The sequence below is a fragment of the Pundamilia nyererei genome, unplaced genomic scaffold (genome assembly GCF_000239375.1).
Source record: "Pundamilia nyererei isolate P.nyererei 1_Seehausen unplaced genomic scaffold, PunNye1.0 scaffold00359, whole genome shotgun sequence".
NCBI classification, from domain to species: Eukaryota; Metazoa; Chordata; class Actinopteri; order Cichliformes; family Cichlidae; genus Pundamilia; species Pundamilia nyererei.
The window spans coordinates 78,692-90,059 of record NW_005187760.1 but is presented as its reverse complement, the minus strand read 5'-3'; the positions used below and the strand labels follow the sequence as shown (position 1 = coordinate 90,059).

Here is an 11,368-nt window from a genome sequence, read left to right as displayed (position 1 = left end):
TGTAAGCTAATGATAGTTATATAAGAGCAGATGCAACTTTGTTAAGAGTTGACAGAAATCTCTTGTCATGTTTTAACTCAAGGATACTCCTTGGCCACACTGGCATACCCTCCCCCCTTTAGCATTGATTTCTAACATGATGAACAACATAAGCTTACAGAGATCCACATTATGAGGCAGTCTCACAACCTTGATATGAATTTGCATGCTTTCTAGGACCCCTTTTTTTTCTTTTTTCACTGCCTATCTTAGCTGGCATGGGTTAAGAACTGTGCTTGGGGTAACTAGCTCAGTGTACTATGTAGTATAATGAAAGATGGACCCAGTGTGTCATAGCATGTGATAGTGTGACGTCCCTGAATGCTGCCTAGAGTCACTATGTGATATGGCGGGACAGAATGGGTGTCTTAAGAGTATTTGGTTTAGCATAATGCCTACTTCTTTTACACCATTGTTCTATGTGACATAGGACTGACATTTCAGCTGTTGTGATTTGGTGCTATATAAATTTTTAAAAAATGTATTCCCTCCATGAATCAAAACCTTGGTGGAGGGGTTTGTGTGCCCCAGGGTTCCCAGGAGCTATGTTGTCGGGGGGCTTTTGCACCCTGGTAGGGTCACCCATGGCAAACTGATCCTGGGTGAGGGACCAGACAAAGACTAATTCAAAATACCCCTATGAGTATGCATTGACGGAACTGTTCACGCTGCCAGGATAGAGTTACCAGGGCCTCGCCCTGGAGCCAGGACAGGAGAGGGTGCCAAAGGGTAAGCGTGTGGTGCTGGTGGGCACAGCCCTAAAGGGACATGGGTCCCATTCTGAAGGCCCACCACCCACAGGGGGTCAGGTGCAATGTTTGTTGAGCAGAGGCCCTGGCAAACATCCCTGACTACCAAAACTAGTGATTGGGACATGGTGAGTTGGATCAGGTGGTGTGGGAGGATGCTGGACAGACCTGGCACACCTAAGTATATAGTGACACTACTCTAGGAATGCCTGGCAGAGGCCCCAGTCCCCAAGATCTTTTCTAGGTGTAGAATTGGAAAGGAGGTTTACCCTAATTGGAGAAGTTTAAGTATCTCAAAGTATTGTTTATGACTACATCTGACTACAATGTCTTCTGGGTGTTTTTTTAAATCGACCACAGTCATTTTATTTTTTCACAGTGGTAAGGTTATGTACATTTTCAGCAGGCAGTACGTGGAACCAAAGGGTACATATCTCTGTACTGAGGCAGAGTAGTAAGCCTAAGCTGGATAAATCACAAAACATTCCTTCAAAATGGTTGTTAATTACACACTACATTCTTCTGCAGACTCCAGGGGTTTGTGAAATATGAGTGAGAGATACAGACAGACAGCAGTAGGGGGGAGATTGGTAGAGGCTAGACAGAAACTAAGAGATGAAAGAGAAACTTTGTGGTAACTGGTTCAAGATAAAAGCTTAAAATCTATCCTTAGTCCTATAAGATGAAGTAAGTGATGGACCAACATAAACCCACATACAGGATGATACTGAGACAGATTCAGTGAGAGAGTGAGGGAAATACACTGTTAATTCACCACATCTATTTCAGAATTTAGGGTCATTTACAGTTTCTATGTTACAGATCAGTGTAAACCATAAACTCATTTAAAAGATAACAGAAACAGCAATATTTGACTTGCTTTTTCATCCCTACTTCTATTCTCAATTTGTCAAGATTTCCTGGAGTGAAAATTAATACCAGAAACACAACTTGCACTGTTTCTGTTCAGTCAGATGGAAAATCTAGTGCTCAGCATGAACAAGTGTAGTAATATGAGCATGAGATGTTGTGTAATGACCTCTGCAGGAAACATACTCTAAACCCACTCCTGAGTAAGACCACTTTGTTATGTAAAAAACTAGCATGTTAACACAGCTTTAGACTTTGGTTGGAAAATTTAAATTTCAAAACCTCCACTCATCAGTCAGTGAAGAAAATACTAATGAAAATAGCAGGATGTGCATTAGTGTTCATTTCAAGTTTTATACTTCTATCTAATTAACAGAAATGTTCACGTTTCATTATACAAACCAATTTTTAAACCATGTGTCAACTTTAATAATTCTTTTTCACTTACTGCAACCGATAAGTTACCACTTATTACTACCTCTAGTATAGACATCAAACAATTGGTCAACTGTCCACACAGAAGGTCAAAAATACATAATTAAAGAAAATGTTTCTTGAGCACATGAGGAGACAGAAGATAAACATTATTAATTGAAGACATCAGATTTAAAAACAGGCGTTATTGTGATGTGGACTTTTCAAAGCTCCACCATGCCAACATCTGAAGTCTAAAGAGGCAAAAACAGGCCAAGAAACGGAAAAATAAAGTTGTTCAAAGAGGAAAGATAAGAACAGCATGGAAAAATTTGACAGCATATGCCAAAAATGCTCTGGCAAACATTTGCAAACATGTGCCAGTAGCAAATATAAGGCCAAATGCGGGGTAGTAGCTAAAATATGTTTTTTTGAATAAAACCCACACAGAATTCTCATTCTCAATCTCCTTTTCAGCTCAGCTCTACAGTGTTTCAGCATCTTTCAGCTCACTCCTTTTCACTTTTAACACAAACTAGGGATGGGACGATGCCACTTTTTTTATGTCCGATACCAATACCGATATCATAAATTTGGATATCTGCCGATACTGACATGAATCCGATATAGTGTATTTTTTAATCAATAAAAGTGTTTTTTTTATATCTTGCTGCATTTTGTATAAGTTCATACTCAAGTTTAAAAAAAAACAAAAAAGCAAACAAACACTAAAGCTATTCTGTTAAACCTGTATGCAAAAAAATACACTGCACCCAAAATATTTCATAGTTCAGCAAGCAAGCTAGTTTGCATCTCTTTCGTCCACTTTTGTCTGTACGCAACGTTACTCTCCACCTCGCCTCTCTCTTGCACTGAACACAACTCCCCCTCCCCCATCGCTTCACCTGCAGGCAACGACAAGATGGACACGGCAGCTATCAAAGATTAGCTGGTCGGTAAAAAGAAAATATTTGGAGGTTACCATTTTAGTGCTGTTAGCATTAATCTTGTTAAAATGACGTTAATGCCATAATGCGGCGAATCACCGTTAACGAGTTACCACGGATCGCCCCGTGCCTGGGGCTGGATGGTAACTCGTTAACTGACTCGAGGCTGTCAGTTTCACAGTAGTCTTTGTTATTATGCTCAGCGTCTTTAGTTTACATTTCGACTGCACAATTGTGAGTTTTTTGTTATGCACAAAAACAACATTTTTTTTTATTTATGGATCATTATTTTAATAAATGCTGATAATTTATTTCTGAGTAATCTTTCATGTACATCTACACTGTATGTTACTACAGAGATGTGTGAGATCTGGGACACAGCTTTGATAAGAACTCTCTTGTTGTTCTTACTTTATGGCTAAAAGAAAAAAATCGAGATATATATCGTATATCACCATCCAGCTAAAGAATATTGAGATATGAATTTTGGGCCATATCGCCCAGCCCTAATACGGAGCTAATAAACTTAAACCCTACACCTTCCACCCTATTCTGGTATTTTAAAGAGTAAAGAAATATTAAACAACCTAACTAATAGGGTTGCCAACTCCCAGCAAAAAAAAAAAATAGGGAACCACCCCCCGCCTCGTGATGCTTAATCGACGTAGTCAACTTTAATTTAATGCACGTGTAAAAAAAATTTTTTAAATAAATAAAAATGCACAGAAATCAATTATTTTTCTACAATAATTACATAGATTCAACATCTTTCTTCAACAGAATTGCAGACTGCACAGATGGTTCCCAAAGGAAAAAGTACTATAGCTGACTAGGGTATATTAGACTTAATAGTTACTATATACAGTAACGGACACACATTTTACATCAGATTAAAACTTTGGGTGTAAGATTCAGATAATTATTTATTAAAAGCTAGACATTTTAAATGAGAATAAGAAAGAAAAGTATTTCTTTGTGCCCCCCTTTTGCCCCCCTGGCAAAACTTTGCTAGATCCGCCCCTGCACAGTTACCAGCTATCAGCTACGTAGAAAAGGGTCCTGGTGTAGAATTTATTTAATATTACTTTCTAACAACAGCGTATCAAGCTTAAACGTGCTGCTGTTGTTTAGCCGCTGGCTTCCTCTTTCAGGCACAAAGTGGGCAATAAACAAACAAAAGAGACGGAGTCATGAAAAGCCGATCAGCTGATCAGTGATCAGTTTCATGATTGAAGTAGCAACAGGAGAGGGAGAGAGAGAGAGGCAGTCGCTCCATATATCAGTTGTTAAGCTTAACGCTGGAATGCTTTACAAACATTCAGAGATGAACTTACACACTTGCTTTACTTCTCTCTGGGATAATGGGATAACTTTCTCTGAGATGAAATGCCAGTTTGGTAGCGAGGCTCCAAAATGCTCAATTAGACAGGTCTCACACGCCACAGCCGCTCTATCACTAACGCATACTGCTCCGACGTGCTAAGGTTATGAGCTGAGTTACACCATGTCGCAAGTTTTCTAAGGTGCTTTAGTGATATTTAATGGATCGGATTAATTTTTTTATTTCTCTCCTATATCAGATCCAGTAATTTAGGTCAGTATCGGACAGATACCAATACGTAATATCGGATCGGCCCATCTCTAACACAAACATATGACTTTGACACCCACAATGCCATTGTCTGGGCTCATCCTGTGGTTACTTTTTCAATATTTAACAAAAAAATCTTTTTATTTATTGATATATTAGCCAAACTTGTCAGCATTCATAGTGGCAGTATGAATAGCCATTCATGTAAACTTACAACTACATTACTACAACATCTATGAAAACACTGATCTTTCCAACTTCAAGAGTTACGCACAATCGGTGGCCCTGCTCATAATAGTCAGCTCTTCGATGATGACTGACTTATACCTTAGCAATGCTGCCAAACCAGCGGTCTTTCACCTTCTTTCAAAACACAGAAATAAAGGAGAGGATCTTCAGACACCCACCAGATTTAGATTTAATGTGAATTCAAAAAAGGCAAACAAGCATGAGTGTGCCCACATGTCAAAGCCTTTTCAGTTAGAATGATTTGAATTACAAATCTCTTCACAAATGTAGCTCAACTTCTAACGACGTGATTAATTGTACATATGAATACAAAGCATTTTACTGTATCTTAAAAATCTCCGCATCTTAGTTTGGCTCTGATTTTTTGCTTACCTGTATTATTAAATCTTCACTGGAAGTTAACCTGTGGCTCTGACTGTCACACATGTCTGGGGTTGTCCTGTATTGTTGCTATAACAATGATATCACAATGACACTTAAAATAGTTTATCAGTATTATCGTGGACAATATGCTATAGTACAGCTCTATCCTCTACCAGGCAGAGCAGCAACTATTCTAAGATGTTGGAACAGAGGTGGCAACTGACTGAAACTCTGTCTGATTTATGGTAACAATACCTAAACCTCAAGACAATCGAAGAGCTTCTGCCAGTTCCTCTGGTAGGATCCACTGAGTCTTTGAATGTGCCACTGTCTACTTGAGTGGTTAAAGTTGTAACAGTCTCTGGCCTGCCTCCTCTTATCAGAGGGCCTTTGAAGTCCACTGTGGCAGGGGTGGAGCAGTGGGTTCAGGGTGTGGTGTCAGGGGAGGCTAATACACATAGTTGACCTTTATCATCTGATCACATCTCCCCATTTGAGCATCTGCAACAGGTTTCCAGCTGTCTTCTCAGCTGCTGCAGAAACTGTTCAAAAATTTAAAAAAAATAAAATAAACCTCCACATGTAATAAAGGACCCATGTGTGCATGGGTAATTTATTGACACATTGATGCCAAAACCCAAGCTGCAGTGTGGTGGACCTGCAATCAGCCAGCTGAGGCGCAGGCCCAGATGGTGGCCGAGCTGACATGCAGCAGGAGCAGGCTGCAGTGGTTTGCCACCAGTTTGAACAGCTGCAGGAGTATGAGCCCTGAACAAAGGTGTTGGACAGTCTGGTTGCTTAGGCTGGTCGCTGGCACCACTGCAGTTCACACCGGGCCCACCAGTATGCCTCGGCGGAAGGAGATGACCTCCAAAAAATGAAAGTCAACACGTTCCGGACCTAATCATCGCCTCACTGACCAGTCAGAAAAATAATTGACAGATTAGTTGACTACCAAGTTAAACTTTAATTGCACCCTTACTTAATATAAAAGCAACTGAATGCCTTCTAGCCAGAACCACACAGAGTAGTTCCACTGAAAGTCTCAGTAAAAACTAATTTCAATGTGCTAACATTTAGCACGCTGTAAATTAATGCCCAGTATGCTGCCAGTAACAACAAATTTGGCCTTTAATGTGTTTGTTAAAAGTCCCTAGCACATGCAGTATTTCAATTTGTGGTTAAAAAAAAACAAACGAAAAACAAACGTTCATCTGTTATTCCAGGAGTGGGTTTGTGTAATGTGTTATTATTACCCTGCAACACTATTTATATTCTGAAATTGTTTTTGTGATCAGTAGGTTGATAGGGTTTAACTTAAAATATACATATAAAGCTATCAAGCAAAAAAAATAAAGTTAAAATCTTGTGGGCCAATGAAAACGTGGAGGAGAGGTAAAAACAAAGAGGAGCTAACAGGAAACTGGTAAAGATAAATGACAACAAGATTCACTGGAGAGGCTGACTGGGAATCCTTCCTTCAAGACCAAGCCAAATGTAGTAAGTCAAATGAATCAGGGAAGGATGATACACAAGTGTGCATTATAATGTCTCACACACACACACACACACACACACATGCACACGCACACACGCACATTCCTTGCAAGGAGTTAAACATGTTTTTTCTTCTAGATCACATATTAGAACACGTGTCAAACTTAAGGCCCACCAGCAAAATGTGGCCCGTCATGTTATTTTATGTGGCCCATGAGAGCATGTGCATGATTGTCTTAAAATAAGTTTACTATATGGTGTTTAAAAGCGCACACTGACTATAAACTACATCTCCCAAAATGCATTTGGATTGTTTGAACCCCAATGCCCCCGGTAGCAGGGGCAAGAGGGAGAACTTCTAGTTTGACGTGATGTACCGCCAGATCTGATTTTTAAAATACAGATGTGTATGGTATCCACAGAAACATCAGAATCTCAGCTAAAAGCTCATAAAGCCATTTCAACGACCACCAAACAGCAAAAACAGCAAACAATTAAAGAGCAGGTAAACAGATTCTGCAAAAAGATCTTACTTTGGCTGTCTTGCTGCCACCACGATAAAATTGCACTTCCTTCACGGCTCTACCTCTCAGGAAAGTTTATGTTTTTCACTTTCTACAACAGAAATCTGTTTGTTTTATGACTACAGCTAAAAAAGAACAATATCAACAAAAAAATTGAAAGTTTGAGCAATGACCTACCAGAATTTTAAGAGCTTTTTCTTTAACATGTAGAAAAACAGTTAAATAGGCCATTTGTTTACACTCACATAAGAGGAGTTTCACTTGTCTGGTCTGCTTAAGATCAAATCGGGCTGTATGTGGCCCACAGTGTACAATGAGTTTGACACCCCTGTCTTAGAAGAAAAGATACCTAGTAGGGAGCGCTCCAATAGAGGCTCCAATATTCATTACGCTTCATAGCTTAATATATAAATCCCATGGATGAGCTCCAAAGTAATGTGTAAAACTGTAGGAAACAACAGCAGTCCTTCTTCTATAGGCTCAGTGGGCACTGCAAAGTTGCACGTGAACATGAACTAGTTCTAGTTCTCCATCTGGTGAAGGTTCAACTTAAAGTAACCCATGGCAAGTTTCCAGAAAATAATAAGAAATAGCAGTGCCAGCTGCAGTCCAGCACTGTGGAGTTGGAGTTTGCCTCACTGACAACAGCTGAATGACTTTAAGGACTGCCACCCGAGCAGCATTGTCAGCCTCAAGGAAACAGAAGAAAGGAAGAGCTTGGGGTAATTTACTTGGACAACATTGCTCAGTTAAAGTCTGAGCAATCAAAAATCTGATTATGTTAAATTTGGTGCTTAGCAGCAACTAGCAAGGGAAAGAAAACGCAAGAAGCCAGTCTGTCTTGAAAAGGTTGACAGCAGGGATGACTTGGTGAAACTTCTCAGAGTAACAGCCAGAGCTACAAGAGAAACTCATCATTGCAGCTTACAATACCCTGAGATCACATGACTTCATGCCACTGCTCAGCATTTATCTCTGCCACCTCACCCTCATCAGACACAGTGAAAGGCCCCCCACCCAGACCCACACACACAAACACCCTTGACCCCTGTGACACCTGCCTCCATTGGCTCTTTTCTGTGGCTAATTTGAAAATACCTCTTCCTAATCCCTACTGCTACCCACCCCTGCTGCCCTGAAAAATGTTCCCTTCCTCTCCTCCAGTTCCTCTGTTCATTCAGTTCAATCTGTGTTGCTGGCAGCTTTTTGGTGGTGTATTAGTCCAACTATTGCTGTAACACTCAACAGGTATGTATGCATGATCAAGGGAGATCGTGGCTCAAGAGTTGGCAGTTCGTCTTATAATCGGAAAGTTGCCGGTTCGAGCCCCGGCTTGGACAGTTTCGATCGTTGTGTCCTTGGACAAGACACTTCACCTGCCGCCTAGTGGTGATGGTCAGAGGGGCCGATGGCGCGATATGGCAGCCTCGCTTCTGTCAGTCTGCCTCAGAGCAGCTGTGGCTACACCTGTAGCTGCCTCCACCAGTGAGTGAATGAATAGTGGAATTGTAAAGCGCTTTGAGGGCACCGAAAAGCGCTATATAAATGCAATCCATTATTATTATAATAGCAATTTAACACAAGCCAGTTAAGATCCTCTATGTAAAAAAAAGAAGATGCTGGTTCATGAACCAATGCTTGAAATCAAGTGTTTCTGTGTTCCTTGACCTGAGATGCGGGGAAAAAGTGTTGAATCAAGATTAAATGAACTATATACACTGATCACGCACATTATGACCACCTGCCTAATACTGTGTTGGTCCCTGTTTTGCTGGCAAAATCTGTCTGACCCATTAAGGTATGGACTCCACAAGACGTCTGAAGGTGTGCTGCGGTACCTGGGACCAAGATGTTAGCAACAGATCATTGAACTCCTGCCAGGTGGGGCCCCCATTGATCGGACTTGTTTCTCCAGCACATCCCACGGATGCTCAATTAAATGTCTATGGGATCCAATCGATATCTGTGGAATCTGGGGAATTTTTGGTTTGTGGCAGGACACGCTATCCTGATGAAAGAGGCCATAGCCATCGGAAAATACTGTTTTCATCAAAGGGTGTCCATGGTGTGGAACAATGTTTAGGTAGGTGGTACATTTCAAAGTAACAGCCACAAAACCCAAGATTTCTCAGCTGAACGTAGCCCAAAACATCACACTGCCTCCACTGTTGCTTTCGGTTGTGGACAGAGGTCAGCATGGGACCGGTCTGCCACTGTGCGGTCCCACACGCAACAAACTACAATGCACTGGGTATTCTGACACCTTTCTATCAGAACCAGCATGAAGTTTGTCAAATCAATTGGACTGGCCCACGCAAGCCAGCCTTCACCCCCACATGAAATCAATGAGCCTTGTCCCTGTCGCTGGTTCACTACTGTTTGCCACTGTCCCTTCCTGTTAACATAGCCCACCCACAAATAGATGAAGAGATCATTTGTGTTTCAAAAAAACTTGAATATTCTTGTCCATTCAGTTACTTGTGCAAATAAATTCTCTGCAATATGCAAAGACTTCAACTTGATTTAAAAATAAAAGTGAACTTTTAGGCTAACAAACAATATCCCACATACCGTAGAAGAAAAGAAACTACTTCTGGCTGCTCACAAGAGGTCACCACAGTGGGTTGCTCCCTGAGTTTGGGATTGGGCAGAAGTTTATGTTGGATATAGATAGTTGTCAACAGAAAACAGCTGTACCAGCGTGAACAGCTGGGATAGTTAGTATTGGTGTTAACTCTTATGATGAGCAGTTATTTCCTTTAAGAGACCAGTAAATAAAGTTACATGTGAGACTTACATTATTGACTCCTCTAAGCTTTCACTTTATTCTAGGTCTCTTAAATACTAATACTAAACTAGTCAAAGTCTGAATGGCTGCAAATCATAAACTTGCTTTTCTCCTGATTTTTGGTCCCAGAATCTTTAAGAAAACAGGGGCAAGAGAAGACAGAGAGAGATCACCAGTCCATCTTTCATCCATACTAACTTTCAGTTGGACAACAGCGGGATTATTTCATAGTCTTTAGAAGTCCACTCCCACCCTAGCTTAAAACACAGTTAAAGAATGCAACAACAAGGTTTTCTTTCTATATTCACTCTCGATTTTACTTTTTAGATATTGCTGTATTGTTCGGATACACATCTTCATGCATGAGTGACACATGTGGAGAGTTCTGTCTATTCTAAACTAACAAAATGTCAGTGAAGACAACTGTCTGCATTCTTAAGCAACAGGAACCAGAGTCACATAGGGAACCCTGCACCTCATTCCTGATCCCTTCATGAACGCAAAATGAATGAGATATTCAGCTGATCACGTTAATCCCTAAATATCCACAGCGTGAACAAAGTTGATAATATACTGTGATTCAGTGGGAACGCCATCTCTGAGTCACTGGACGTCCTCAGTGACTGCATCAGCTGAAACTTTACTGTAAGCAGAGACGTGCGCTCCTTTCAAACAGCTTCACACTCACCGGCTCATCCAGCTGCTCCTGCTCGTAGTATTCATAATAGTCGTTGAGACTCAATGCGCTGCCGAGCGTGGTGTTGAGAAGGTATGCCAGTAAAAGAGAAAATCCTCGTAAGTGCATGTTTATATGAGCAACTCCTGAAGTGTTTATGATCCGAGAATCGTAAAAAATGTGGAATTTTAAAAAAAAAAGAAAGCTCCCCAGTATCTGCGCTCCCCTCTTTCTGTCGCTGAAAACACACGCTCGCTCTCTCTCGCTCTCCTTTGTCTTCTTGGCAAGGTCCAGTACTTTCTCCTTGGAGGGCCTGTGTGTGTGTGTGTGTGTATGAAAGCCCGGTCACATGGAAACTGATAAATCCGGAGGGTCAACAGAGGCTGTCCCGGCAATTAAGAACGCCAAGGCGCACAATTACAGGAAAATAGGCTGCCTTCAAAATAAGAGCATACAAGTAACCACGTCTCTGAAAAAACAGCTCAGAGGATGGCAACAGTAATCGATCATTTCTACTGACCTCTGTCACCAGGGCCCTATTTCAGGAAGCAGGTTTAGAGCAAAATCTGAGTAAGTATACCCTGAGTTAACGAAAACTCTGGTTTTTCGGTTTCACAAAGCGAGTTCAGCTGAAGCCTGAGTGAGTCACTATGACGACACA

The 11,368-nt window shown here is 41.0% G+C and overlaps 1 protein-coding gene across 1 annotated transcript in view; it reads right to left on the bottom strand.

Annotated features, from left to right (window-relative positions):
• The window catches only part of vegfc (vascular endothelial growth factor c), a 112,234-nt gene extending 101,200 nt beyond the window's left edge, over positions 1 to 11,034 (bottom strand). Inside the window, exon 1 of the mRNA XM_005752433.1 lies at positions 10,720 to 11,034. Within this exon, the coding sequence (XP_005752490.1) occupies positions 10,720 to 10,836 (117 nt within the window). The 5' untranslated portion in view covers positions 10,837 to 11,034. The remainder of the gene's footprint in view (positions 1 to 10,719) is intronic.
• Between the last annotated feature and the right edge of the window lie 334 nt (positions 11,035 to 11,368).